The sequence below is a fragment of the Aquila chrysaetos genome, chromosome 10, assembly GCF_900496995.4.
Source record: "Aquila chrysaetos chrysaetos chromosome 10, bAquChr1.4, whole genome shotgun sequence".
Classification (NCBI taxonomy): Eukaryota; Metazoa; Chordata; class Aves; order Accipitriformes; family Accipitridae; genus Aquila; species Aquila chrysaetos.
Window position 1 is genome coordinate 2,972,461 of NC_044013.1, and position 15,035 is coordinate 2,987,495.

General features: G+C 35.7%; 1 protein-coding gene across 7 annotated transcripts in view; it reads right to left on the reverse strand.

The window, feature by feature from the left end:
* IFT80 (intraflagellar transport 80) overlaps positions 1 to 15,035 on the reverse strand; it is a 56,968-nt gene that overhangs the window by 37,689 nt on the left and 4,244 nt on the right. For 6 of the 7 annotated variants that reach the window (XM_030027993.2, XM_030027994.2, XM_030027997.2 and 3 more), the window contains 2 exons: positions 6,181 to 6,291; positions 3,792 to 3,860 (listed from right to left, as the gene is read on the reverse strand). In XM_030027993.2, coding sequence (XP_029883853.1) covers positions 3,792 to 3,860; positions 6,181 to 6,291 — 180 coding nt within the window. Of the gene's footprint in view, positions 1 to 3,791; positions 3,861 to 4,583; positions 4,806 to 6,180; positions 6,292 to 15,035 lie in introns of those variants that run through there. The other variant, XM_030027999.2, reaches the window with a different exon arrangement.

Below are 15,035 nucleotides of genomic sequence, written 5' to 3' on the forward strand. Positions count from 1 at the left end.
GCTGATTTAACAATCAGAAGACTTTTATATTTAAACCAAATGTTTAACTTTTTTATGATGGCTGACTACTTAACCACAATTTCCAGGGCTTAACAGCAGGAGCTAAGTTAACTCATTTCCTTCTGCACTTAACAAGAACTTGGTTGGGAAAAGACTGCCAACACACTGCATTGCTGTGGAAGGAAAAATTCAGCAGAACAAACTGCAGTGAATTGCATTGGTGATAAACAGTTTAAGGAAAAAATACTCTCTGAGAAAAGAAGTGAGAAAAGCAGAAAAGGTGGACTGAGAGAAGATCTGAAGAAGGAATGTCAGCATTAAGCACACAGGGTGGGCTTTTCACATCTCAGTGCTCTACTAGCAGATGTTAATCCCCAATGAATCATTCCTGTGGCCAATGCATACAGCACAGAAAGAGCTAGGTTGAGTGCAGGAGTGATAGAGCAGTCACTCTGACACTTTCAGCCACAACAGATACTTTGGTAATTACAACAGTAAGTCTGTGTGAGACTTTTTACTTTCACGGGGGTAGAAACGTTCATTCAGACAATTTCATGTCTCTCTGTGGCAGCACAAAAAATAGGAGCTGCATTTGGAATACAGTTGTCCCTTAAAAAAGTAAGTTCCGCTTCACAATAAACATGTTGTAATTAAACTGTTTACATTGCAATTGTTGTGACTTTGCTTCCATTAACCAAAAAGGCAACCTATAAGCAAATTATTTGTATTACTCCTTGGTGCTTACGCAGTGTACTAGTCACTGGAAGCCCATCAGAAAGTCAGCAGTGCCAAAAGATAAGTATTCAAGAAAGATATGGTGCTAGGAGTACTAGACGACAAATTCAAGGTGAAAGAAAGGTGACAGAAATCACCTAAAGAATTAGAAATCCATCTGAGGTAAAGTGGGAGAATGTGTGACACAGAAACAATAGGTCTGTGGATAATGATGTTCAAATGATAAAGAAGTATCATATTATTTTATAATGGAATGTCATGGCTTCACCAAGAATCAAAAAGCACATGGAGAATATTAACTTGGTCTGCACAATGTATGTGTACTTTCATAAAGGTTATGGTGATGTCCTTGATCAAATGCTTTTAAAGAAAGTAAGTTTTCATGCCACAAGAAATAATGTCATCCTGCGGATTTAGAATATGACTTTCCCACAAGGAATTACTCCTGTCTTGACTGCAATTAGGGAGACCAGAATAATTAACCAGGATCAAAGCAGGTGGTCTAGCAATGAAATACGTAGGGTGGATCTATGAGGCTTGCTTGCTTGCCCTGAAGCTTCTCAGATCTTGGAGTAAGAGTAAAGTTATCAGCAAAGCTGTCAGCTTCACTGGTGGGATAAGCTAAAGAAATGGCACCGCAGAATAATCTTGATTGTAGTGAGGAAGGCACACCTGCATTCTACTTAATTTTCAGCTTGACCAATACCTTTGACTCCGTAGAGGACTTCGAGGGTTAGAGAGCCAGTGATTTATGAACTGCAGCAGCAGCAATTTTAGCCACACATTTCAAGAGAGGCTATGCAACTGTGGGCTCAGCATGGGTCCTACTAACCAGATGTCTGGTCTGCAAAGGACTCAGTGCAGGTGGCACCAATGACACTACAGACTTCACCTCAAACAATCTTAGTATCAGAGTCTACAAAGCACCATAAAAATTTGTGCTGGTAGAGCCATCTTCTCTTTCACATGTGGACCGTCAATACTTTATACATCCTGCTCTTCATAATTCTGTGGCTCTCTCCACAGGAACACAGACACTTTGCACACAGCGTTATGCTGCGATGTATACAACACAGAATACATAAAGAAATCCCACTTTAACCAGAATCCTGTGGGTTACCAACATATACCAAAGAGATCCATGAAAAAAAAAGCAAACGAGATCAGTGCACCATGTCAGCTGGAAGCCCAAAGGATTGCAAATAAGGCATTTTTTTAAAAAGCTTTCAGTTTAAGGAAAAGAAGGAAAAAAAGGAAGAATATTAAGATAATCTAAGGATGAAGAAGCGAGAGCAGGCTCAAAGAACAACGCAGCCATAACAGCAATACTACAGCTAGAGGCTGAATGCAGTAGAGGCTATGGGGTCACACTATCTCTATTCCATGCATCGGCATGATGGAAGGACATGCAGCCAGAGCGCTCCATTTAAGTACTGAAAAAGCTAAAAAAGGGAAAAATTTATGTTCGTGGTTTTGTAGTGAATAAAAAGCCAAAGATAAAATAGGCATGTGGACCATCATCCAAAGATAAGAGCCTGAAAATTTATTTCTAATACAAAGAGTGGAATGAGTAGAAAGAATGTTAGCAACGGGAATCCTTTCATTTCTCAAGGAGATGATAAAGGAAGTACAAAATTAGCTCAAACATGATATACCTCTCTTAAACAACTAATAATTTCTGCAGAATCCTATCCTGATCCCAGGTATGTCAGTAGCTTACAGAGGGGTCTGTGGGAATCTGATCCTATAAATTTAAGTTTAAAGGGTTTGTGAGCCTCACAGGATCTTATCTCAAAACACAAATACAAGATGACAGTTATTCCATGGGGACTCAACTGTACTTTTATACTGTACCAGAAACTGTAAGAAATCAATGAAAATTCAGCTTGCATATTTCAAACTAGAACATCTCTTACTTTATAAGCTTCATCAAACCTCAAATAAGCACAATGAAGTATAAAAAAAACCCTGAAATGTATCAACTGAGAAATAGTGAAGTGTGTGCTTCAACCTTTTTTTTTTTCCAAAAATTACAGTTCAGTTGGCTTATCTTTTTACATTGTAAGCATGAAAAAACATTGCATCTGAATATGAACTTCCTTAACAGAATTGAAATACATTTTACATTCACTCCTGTGGTTAAAATGCCTTCAACAGGTTGAAAGAATTTAGATAATTTGTTTTAGAAAGAGATAAAGGTCTGACATTTAACCCAACCCCAGGTGCATGTGGTTTCTTAAAAAATGTCAAAAGGTCACATGATCTCAATGTATGAAGTCTGAAAAACAAAATCTAGCTCAGTATCTTCACTGAAATAGTACAAAAGGGCTAGAAACTATGATTATAAAAAATAGCTTTTTAAAAATATCAAACATCATTTGTATAAATACATATTTGCAGTTTATACTGTTGCACTTTACAGTAATGCGATTTTGAATTAACTTAAATAACTGGAATGGTCTAGTATGCATAAAACTGTAGTTACAAAGCCAAGATCAAGGTTAGGACTCCATGGCCCCAGTTCAACAAAGAACTTAAGCACAGGGATTGTTTCATTTCAGTAGGACTGTTTCTATATATTAAATTAGTTACTGAGTTAAAAAGATAGATGAACCAAAAGCTGTTAAGAGTTTTAAAGTTCAGAGGAACTTACCTACATGCACCTTGCATCTTTCAAGCATTCTTGCAGTGCTTTTAGATTATTATTTTTTTCAGTTTCACCATAAGAGTCTGTGGTTTGATATTAAAAACTGGGTTTTTTCCTTGTTTAATTCTTTAGCCTTTCCAGAATCCTTAGGGTGAAACTGAAACTATTGTCTAAAAATGTTGCAATAATACTTTTAATTTGAAGAATTTTTTTTAAGATAATCATGTTATTAAAAATCCAGTTCCCCCTGTATTCAACTATGATTTACATTTAATTTTAGTTAAGTTTACCCAGGCCTTAAGATCCTTAAACAAACCATTACTGCCAGATTTAGGGTCTGTTATTTAAATATATTTCATAATACCCCAAATTAAAAAGTTCTAATGGAACTTTAAGAAAATTAACTTACCTTGCTGAGCTAAAGTGGACCTCAGCATTCCACTTTTAGACCAGATTTTCACTTGGCCATCTTCACCAACTGTAAAGTTATCACAGAAATCATCAACTTAAATGCAATAATAAGTCTAACAAACATGGCACTTGTATTTACCTAGGAAACACTAGAGTTAAAATAAGTCCAGGTCTTGTTAGAGGTAAATATTGTTTATGTAGTTTTCCTAACATGCAAAGAGGTAGTATATTAAGGAAAAAATATTTAAGACTGTTCTTCTGCTATTATCAACAAGTCTCTTCCTCTCCTGAAAATCCCTGTAGTCTCCTTATCTGAAGCTGCTGCTGGGAAGTGAAAGTCCATCACTATTAAAGTATCCCGAGTTCTGTATTCTCTATTCAGCATTGCTAGTACTTTTCATCTATTTACAGTTCAATGGCCTGGAGGCTGATTAAATGAGTCTCTTAGGAGTCCGAAGAGAGTAAGAACAGATTTTATGTATTAAACTGGAGGCTTCACAGTTGATAAATGGTGAAACTGAAGATAACTGAAGGCTCTGTTTAGAAGGCTTAAATTTTATAACATAACTGCGTGTTACCAAGAAACTCAGTTTACTTATTAAAGATTAAGTTCTTATACACAATACAGCATAGTTAGGTATGCATTAAGAACACAGATTTCCTAGTGTGCTATCATATTTAAAACATACAGCTCTGGGCCTTCATTTAGGCCTCCCAGATTCAATTAATGAGGAAAAAGGTGCACCTAGACACTTAACGTCATTCTTCCATTCAAAGGTAATTTACTTACCAGATTTCAGCTTTTTATATCTGGCCAATGTAGCTTTTAAGTGTTTAAAAAGTGTAAAAAAAAATTTAAAAATCTTATTTGTGCACATTTGATACTGTTGAAATACAGCCATAAAGAATATTCTAACTGATACAGTATCATCAATGATTCACTCTTCCTCCAAGTATAGCTGCAGTATAAGAGTAGACCTTCTCAGAGTATGCTGCTTGGATATGGTGATGAATTCCTATACTCCCCATAAATGTCATGTAGTCTTTCCAAAAAAAAACCAAAAACCAACCCACAAAAAACCAATGAGATTGAAAAGACCACTTTAACTTTTTCTTTGCAGAAGTTCCTGAGGCAAATCTGTCTTTAAAAAGAACAGTATTTCTGTCCCTCTGGGATTTCAGAGGTACATGCCAGAGTTCCTTGAAGCAGCATTTTAGAGTCAGACTCTGGAAACGAGCAGATCCAAAATTATCTTCAGTACTTCTGGACTGAGTTGGAATTTGTCCAAAGAAATCAGCTGTGCTAGATCAACGGGAGGCTGTAGAATATTCTGACACTAACAGAAATCCCATAAAGGAGAAGTCTATCACAGGAAATTTAATTAGCTTCCCCTTAACATCAGGATAGAAGTTTTTGACAAAAATGCCAAAAGCAACTAATTACCAAAAGATTTAGGACAAAAAGACATGTAGAGATGCAGACACTGGGAGATCACTCTCCCAGCCTCAATAAAGAAAAAAAAGAATTAGACTGCAGCTGGATCTATACCACTCCTAATAATTAAGAGAGAGAAGCACAGGAACATTCAAGATGCTCATGAGGCCTCAGTAAACTGTGCTGGCTAAAAAACCCCAAACGTCATGTGCAGGGTTATAAATGTATCAACTTAGCAGCCCTTTTTTGTAACAGATAAGGGAAAAAAAAAATCAAATATTCTCCTCTATGAAGTACAGAATATCCACAAAAACATCTAAGCACTCTATCTGATATTAAAAACATTCACTTTCAAGTAAATAGGATAACATCTAATAAATAGGATCACTGAAAAAAGATAAAGGCTTTTACTAAATCTTCTACTAAGATAGACAACATTCTTCTAAAACAGCATTAATCAAATAGTGCAAAATTAGCTTCTATTAAACAAGGCGATCATAAACCCAGTGATAATGAAGACTAAAAAAAAGTAACTTACTGCAGCTAACTTCATTTATATTGCTGTTTTTTGTGTTTCCATTTCCCCCTTCTCACAAGAATTTCAAGCTAGACCAGTGTGTGAACACTTAACAGACTCAGTTTTATTCACTCAAATTCAGTGTAACTACAATATGAACAATGAAATTTGGGATTAGCTCTTTTAAACATATATCAAGGATTAAATTATTTTTCCAAAACATCCTGTTATATTTATCCCATAAAGTACTTACATTCTACACATTTTATTAAAAGCACTTAGTTTTCATAAATTTAGTTTAATACTATATTTTTTGTACCCTTACACTTCTTTATGACATGTCAACTTTGTAGATTAAAAAACCAAAAGGCTTTATTTTGAAAGAGAGCTCTTCTGTTAGTTTTCAAAACACTTCATTACTTTAAGAATGCTTACCTGTAACGAGGGCTGTTCCTTCGTAATTCCACCTTCCTGCAAGTACAGCTCCACAGTGTGCTTCTACACTTTTCTCTACTCTTCCTAACTTTGAAATCAAGTGGAACTTCCCTAAACAAAAGTTCAAGATACAAATAGTGTATCTAATTTTGTGAATTGGTATTTATGCCTGTAATGGTGTTATCTTCTGTTAAAAATACACACAAGACAAAAAACCACCACCAACAACAAAAGAACAAAACATACAATTATCTTGTTCACAGCTATGATTAGTCCAAACAAATGAGCTCTTGCAGAAGGACTACTTTTAAACTAGCTACAATGTTGTATTTTTTTTGTTCTTTTTGTTACGCATTATCTTTTTTTTGCCTATACATTTTTCTTATGTCCCTCTAAAGTTTGCATGTTTCTCTAGGGACACAACTGCCTGATGTTATTTCGTTGCCTGAAAGCTAACAGACAGAGGCATATACACTGCAACCCAGGAGAGTCCTTGTGGTGGGTTTTTTTGGTGGTTTTTTGGGGGTTTTTTTTTTTGGGTTTTTTTTTTTTTTTAGAGATCTGAAAAATCACTCAACACCAAAAGGATAATGGAAAAGCTAGGAACAATCTGACCATCAGTGAGTGCGTTGCTCTGAGGAAGTATTACGGCTTGCATTATGGAGCTGTTATGGAAATTCACAGAAGCCAAAAACAAAGCTATTAATGATTTCAGCAGAAGCATGAGGAAGTCTCTCTTTCCAAATGAGGGATGTTGCTTAAATCCAGGAAGATCAAATTTAAACTGGACCAAAGAGCAGACAAAGGAGGACTTGGAAACATGTGGCAGAACAAATGCATGGCTTAGAATAGTTCAGTGATTCAAATTAACTACTTTAAAACCAAAACTCTTTTAAAATTGTTTTATCTAATCTGCCAGACAGCGAGCCACTCTAAGCAATTTCCAGAGTGACCAGAATTCTTTGAGATAACAGCACACAGATATCTCACACTAAGTGTGTGCAAATGCTCCATCACTTAAGACAGAATAATTTTTCCTTTAATAACATCCTGCTTGGGAATATGAATTATAAAACAGGCCATACCTGGTGAGCCAGAGCCAGAAACTAAATACCTGACTACTTCAGTAAAGGACCACATTATCAAGACCAATATGTGTATGCAGGTGATAACACAGTTAACTATGAACTGCGTAGAAGGTAAAAACACAGGACACCACCGCCTTAAATGCACATTCAGATCACAGTAGCCAAGATGGCAAAATTTAGGTGGCCCGCACTGCTAGAAGCTTGAAACAACTTTACTGTGTTCTTGTTTCCCATGTTTTATTTTGCGCTTCAGTTAAAAAAAAAAACACAAAGGAAAAAAACCCCAACCAAGCAAAAACCAAAACAACAAAAAAACCCCAACAACAAAAAACAAAGCCAGACTAGAACCAAAGAAAAAGCATTCTGGTAGATGTGTCAGTAAAGAACCATGAAACGTACATCGGGGCTCTCCACAGTATTATTCAAATTAATACAATCACACCTTGTCTTCATTTTACTTTTAAGTACATAAAGAAAAAGGCACAATAATCCAGCCAAACCTCTGCCAATGCAAGATTTCCAAGCAAAAGATTTTTAACGCTGATGAAAAAGAATGGTTTGTATAAATAAGTTTATTTGAACAGACCATTTTAAATATCATACATAACTATACATTTCTGCTTTTCTTTATCACTTATATTCATATCTACCAGAGTACTCTGAAAAGCTAGTTAATCCCATTTTTTTCTGAATTCACAGAACTAATATTATTACTAAGACCACTTTTTCCTCATTCAGCTAATTTTTAGTTTCCTAAAATTTTCAGTACTGGTATTCTACATTTAATGCATTACGTTATTTTATAATTAGGAAATATATTTTATATAATTAATGCATCAATTATTTTATAGAACATCTCTCAGGTCTGAGATTCTAATTTTTTGTGTATAAGCAATAACTGGATTCACAGGAATTCAATGGCTAAATACTATTTTCTCCAATTAAATTGTCAAAATGGCCTTTTCTGATTTTAAAATAATACATCAAACCCCATGTTTTATTTTCTGATCACCTGTCTTTTTCGATGCATAGCATACTTGTTCAATCTGTAGCCAAGACCTTTTTCACTGCAGAATACTTAAACCTAATCTGATTATAGGACTATGAATATTCTCATGCCATCACCTACAGTATTCATCATTAAGTGGCTGAGCTCTTCATAGCCATTATGAACATATTTCACTAATTTCCCTCGGGGGGGGGGGGGGGGAGAGAGCTTTGCAAATTGGGAGCTGACATAAACAGAGATTTAACTCAAAGGCCTTCATCAACTTTCAGTATCCAATCTGAAACATTCAGAATTACTTTTTTAAGGATACAAAGAATTCTATGGCATTTTATATATTGAAACAATAGCTTCCACTGACCTAGGTAGAATCCATCACACCTCAATACTTCTGTAAGCAAATGCCTCAACACATAAGAGAAAAAATAAATTAAAATGAAAGAACAGAGAGTTGGCAAGCAACTGAATACTTTGGTTAGGTCACATTATCAGGAAACAATGGGCCACGTCACAGAGTACAGGATAAAATCCTGTTATACAGGGAAACATTCAACTCATTTACCAATCTTTTGCCTCCTTTCCCCCTCCACAAGCTCTTACTTCTTTCACAGTGCATCTTTCAAATAATGAAATATAGCAAATTGTAGCCTAGCAGGAAAGAATACAGTTTCATACAAAAGCAGGTCCACCTTAGGCACTAAGATAGAATTCATCTGGAAAAAATGTGATCATGCATTTAAAAACTGTATCATAATACTTATGCAGAACAGGGCCAAATCAAGTTTTCATGGATATCATCTTTACTTCTGCAACTTCTTTACTTTTCCAACATATGAATTTAAACTGATGACAGTCAAATGATGTGACTCATTAGATACTGCTTTTCTCATTGCATTCACACATAGAGGTTGCTCCAAAAGCAATGTTTCGATGGATTTCTCTGCCTTCTGTTCTTCAACTTAACATTGAGGTAGTAGAGGCTTTCAAATTAGAACTTGCTGCCTTATACACAATTAAGAAAGGGAAAATTCTAGCTGTATGCCTGGAGTAGATACAAGTGATTCAACTTAATCTTACTTTACATCTCAGATTTGTAAAATACCGTTCCTTTATTTTTATTACGTACTGAAGCCAGAAGCTGTCCTCAATCTTAAAGTGACTCTCCAGTTTTGGAGGAATTTCAAGTGGGAGATTAGCAGCCTGTTCAAATACAGAGTATAAAACATGTATGTTTTGTTCATTATTTTTCATAGACTCTTAAATGCTGACCTAATGTAAAATTAACAATAACATAAAAAGTTGAAAAAATAGTCTCTTCACTTATGATTTGTGCTTAATAAGCAGTTTAAAGTTGAACGTATTCTTTTATTTTTGTAAAAAAGCAGCAACAAGACCAATGTAAGTAGGAAGTAAAAAAACAATATCCCACAAGAGATGCAACTCAGAAGAAAACCCAAGAGGATTAAATTTACATTTCCTCTAATTTCACAAACATCTGGAGTTAAACCAGGAATTAATGCAACCCTGTAAAGACATTATACTCCATTTCCATTGGATTCAGCAAATTTCCAGGAATCCTTATCACAGAGATGAATTAGCTGTTGCAGGAAAATTGCAGGCTTGACACATAAGGCATGCCGTGTAAGTAATAGTTAAACAGAATTTAAAATGTAACACTTTTAGAAAATAGCAATTAAGCAACAAAACTTGTTCATGCACTTTTACAATCCGATAATTCACTTGCACGTGCAAAAAAAAAAAAATCTTTACAAGATAAGCCCCCTCCATTGAAAGTGCTAATTTACACTAGGAGATAAAGACTTGGAAATTTTCTACACTTAAGTTTTTATCTCAATTTATTCTTTCACAAATCACATTAACACTGTTTTGTATTTCAATTTCACTGAAAAAGACACACCAAACCAAACCAAACTGATTTTTGGCAATTATATCTCACGAACAGTTTTCCAGAAATTGAAAGTTCAGGATAAATTTGCCCATCAATGCTAAGAGCTTATCCTTTCCTCCTAACAACAGTTAACTAGGTAAAAAATCCCTACAAGAAAGAAGATAAAGTACTAACTGTGATCTGTGAACTAATTATGGCAAAAGTAACTCATTCCATGAGTAACAGCAAACCAAATCAGCTTTTGTTCCTAGACTCCCTACTGCCTAAGAAGGGACCCTAGCTGAATGTTTCCCTTCAGTGAGGGCAAGCGTAACAACTCCTTGCCGCCTGGACTGTCTGTAGCCCATGTCGCAGCTGTGCCCTCAGTGAGGGTGTTCACTAATTCGGCATTTTTCCATCACATAGCTGCCTCTCCATAAAACACACCAAGGAGCTCCAAAGTTACTGATTACCTGCCAGACAATCCCCTTACAACACTGGTCGTGGAAGTCTCATTTTCTTAGGGAACAGAACTTTAAGAAAAAAAAAAAAAATTCTTCATCCAGTTCTGTATATATTTAGCATTCTATAAACATGTAAACAAATTGGGATTTACTCTGTTCACTTAAACAGAAATTACATCCTATCCTCCTTCTGCAGTATCACGTTATCTTCCTACCGCAGAGTATCTACCGCTCTGTAACAACCATAAAGTGTTTAGTTTCAATAGCAATTCATCCAGCAAAGCTCAGTTTTACTTTGCACTGTGCTATGCTAGCAGAACAGTAGCATTCAAATTAATGACAGGAATAGTAATAAAGGCCCCAGATGTCCAGAAGGAATGCAAGGACTGAATACAAACAATGCAAAATTATCTAACGACCAAGGATGTGTCATCTTGGGAAACGGGGGCAAGTTACTGGATTGCAGACTTTGATCAGACAATACCTATCCAGGCTACAACATCATAAAGATGATAAGCTTTAGGGATGTGCTGAGAAGTGGACATTTTGAAGGGCCTACACGCTTGTAAAAAAAAAAAAAAAAAAAAGAGAGAAAAAAAAAAAAGAAAAAACCCCAAAACCTCCACTGCAATAAAGTTGGCAAAGATAGCCAAAACAGTTTATGCTGCATGGAAGCAAGAAACAGCTGCATTAAAAGAAAGTGAAAGTTAATCAAGCTGATCTCCAAAAGCTGGACAATGATAGAACTGATAGACTCTCAAGTGCCTATGAATTCTAACAGAGATACAACTACATGATCATTTACACGTTTCACACAATGTTTTTTTCTCATTCAGTAACTTTTTTTTTTTTTTTTTTACTGTTACGGAAGGGACAGCAATTTTCCTGACCTTCCTGTCACTATGTCTTGTAGCTGAAATTTTTAGAAAGTACTTCAACCTTACCTAGAATCCTAGGATGATAACTTTACATTAGACAAAAAAACTTTGGTAAAAGTTATAAGCAAATGAAGACAAAAGTCTTATTGAGTAAAATGCAGATCAACATTAAGGGACTAGTTTAGATTTTGTTGGTCACACACGCAACTAAAATCTTGAGCAGCAAGAAGAATCATCTGCTAAACTGCATAAGCTCTTCACTTCAAACCCCTATCATTGACTTATATCACTTAAAGTAATCCAATTTCTAGTAGCTAATTGCAAAGGTCCTAATGCATCCTGGAAAAGATTTTTGGGCCTACCTATACATGGTGCCATTCATGAATCTTTATTCCTAAACTGTAGCTCTCTGTTGCAGTTTCACTTAATCCACTTACAGGAGAAGGGCAAGCATTCATACCTACTAGACATTACACTTAAGAACTGATACCTTATGTAAATTTACACTGGGTTCACATATAGACTAAAGTACTTCCGGATGTGCAGCTCCTGTGACATGCTAATTTTTTAACATTTCTGGGGGGGGGCGGGGGGGATCAACTTTCAACCTCTCTAAACATATATATGAATACAATTTATTTTTTCTTGCATATCTTAATGATATAAAAAACAGAGAAAAATGAGAGAGAAAAATTGCATAGCAGAGCTTTAAAAGTCATCTTTTTCATGAAGGTAGTAGTAGCCCTTATATATTTCTTCAATCAACTGTCAAAGCATTATTCAAGCAGAACATGAAATACTACCATACTATTTTAATAACACTGGAAAACTGACTGAATAAATTAACAGAAGATCTGACTCACTACAGTTGCTCTTTTGCTCACTATTTACACATACAATTTAGAACTTTAAAGAAACAGGACATTAGAAATACAAATGTGAAAACTGAGAAAGAAAAAGGAGAAAAAAGGAAGGAATTAAGAGCACCAGCTGACCTATGAAAATCCCTCCATCCCATGTTTATCACTGAAAGAAAAAGAATAGAAATCCCATAGAAATCAGCTCAGTTAATATTGATCATTGACTCATGTTCTGAAGAACATACTTGTTTAGGTATACCCCGCAAAGCATAATACTATAATGCATGCTAATATTAATTGATAAAAATGAATCTTCCTTTCAGCTTTCACAAAAACCTCCATTTCCACCTTAAGAGCTCTACAAGCAATTCTTCAATAAACCCAGCTGCCTAAAATTCATAGTAAATTTCAGCACCAAGTATTGCAAAAAGTGCTACTGCACTTGGTCAATCTTCTCTTGTTGTCTTCCTTCCCCACATATATCTAGGAAGTTATAGGGAGCCAACCTTCAGACACTGGCCAAAAGATGTCCTGCTTTTTTTCCCTAAGTTCAGTGCATTTATTCCTTAGGAAGTACTGAACATCTTGAAGAAATTTTGGCCTTCAGTCTGTGAACTGAACTCTCAGGTCTCCTAATTTTTAAGTGCAACTATTGCCAAAAGTCAGAGAAATCACCAAAATTTCATGTAAGGAATGAATTTCCTCTACCTTCTTCAAATACATATTACCTCTCTCCATCCGTACAGAAAGCCATGCTGGACGCAGCAGCTCCAGACTGCTAATGCCCAGTAACAAACCTTCTGTTCCCAATCAAGCTCACTGTGAAGCTAGCCAAAAGCTTACAATAAGTTCCCCTCACCAAAGAAAACATACTAGACCCACAAATTCAAGGTTCTGGCCAAAACATGGGCAGAAGTTAGCTGGAAATTCTCCACCAGTCCCATTAAAACTATCAATAGGTCCCTGTGAAAGCTATCAACAGGGTCATGGGCAGATGGCCATTATTATCCTGATGGAAACTCTCTACAACAATTGACCATGATCCATTCTGCCTGAAAAAGCTGGCAGAGATTTAGAGCAGCATATTGCTTTGAGTTCAGCGTTGAGAAACTCCCACCACTACCATTTGTGTAGAAATACAGCTTTACCACCGAGATCTTTGACCACCGACAAAAGAATATAAACTAAGTTTATTATGTTAATGCAATCTGCTTTTTTGTGGGGTGTAATTACTAGTACCAGCAGAATAATTTAATTGACTTACTCTGAAACCTTCGACAGCATTATCAACCAAGTAAAACACAAAGGTATAAAAAGTTAGGATCGGCGTAAGGACTGTCCAGCTTTTGTAAGTCATACAGCTCTTCCAAGTCACCTGTATGCCAAGATCTTGGATGTAACATATGAAAGTATCAGAAATCATTCACAAACTAACAGACCAACCCCATCAGCAAGTTCTTGCCAGTGGATTGTCAGTTAGGCAGCCCAGTCTACATCAAGGACTTGTTTCTTAGCAGAGCTTTTACTCCAACACAATTTCTATAACAAGGTCAATGTAAACCAGCAGAGTTCATAAAGGATCAACCGCTTTTTAAAATCGGTAGGTTCGAGAAGAAACACTCTCATCTGAACTACAGTGTTTCCACATGGTAGGTTCTTTGAAACACAAATAAAAGCGGGGAGGGGGTTTAAGGAAATTTATTTTTACCATTATTTTCCATATTTTATTCAAACAAAGAATTAGATCAAGAAGAGATTCCAAATGTTTTTCCTTAAAGAAAAGGGATGAGGGGAAAAAACAAAAGGGGAAAACTTGCACAGAAAATTCCTGATGGCATGGAACATAATCCCCATTACAGTACTAAGGAGACAAACTCTGACCTGAACAGTATGGACTGCTTTGGAATAAATGTAAAATAATAATGAAACCAGTTACCTAAGATTTCTTCACTGAACTGGGGATATGAGTATATCTGCTTTCATGCAGGAAGAAAAATTTGACTGTGTGCAAGTCAGGCAAAATCAATTCCTAGTCTCTTTGGGGAGGAGGAAAAAAACCCTCAAGCAATCACCAAACCTTCTTGCTCCCACCTCCCTTCCACAAAAGAGAATCCATACACTGGAATACAGCAGCTACTATATTGGATCATACAGTCTAGTATTAGTACACTAGTATACTGGACAAATAGCAGCATACGGGATATACATATGTGTGTATACATCTACCAGTATAATGGACATATATATTAGTCAACATATACTATACTATACAACAGCCAGAACTAGATGCTTCTGAGGGATATTCAAGACTCCATAGAAGCCAGACACAAGACATGCTCCTGTAACATGTCCAAGAAATGGACTACATTGATATTAAACATCACGGTTAAGCAATTTCCATAACTTGGTCATCAGTTGTCATTACTACAAGTGATCTGGTATCTATGAAGGCATGCAGAACAGACGTATTTAAAGCTACTGGTTTATGAAATTCAAAAAAAAAAAAACATGGTAGAAATGGACCTTACATAAAAAATTATGTATCTGCTGTCAGAGGTATGTTTGATAATGTTGTATGGGAGAAAATTACAGTAATATAATGCATTAAATTTGAAGCAATTATTAGTTTTACGCCTGTGCAACTGGTTACAGGCATTTGAAGTTGCTTTAT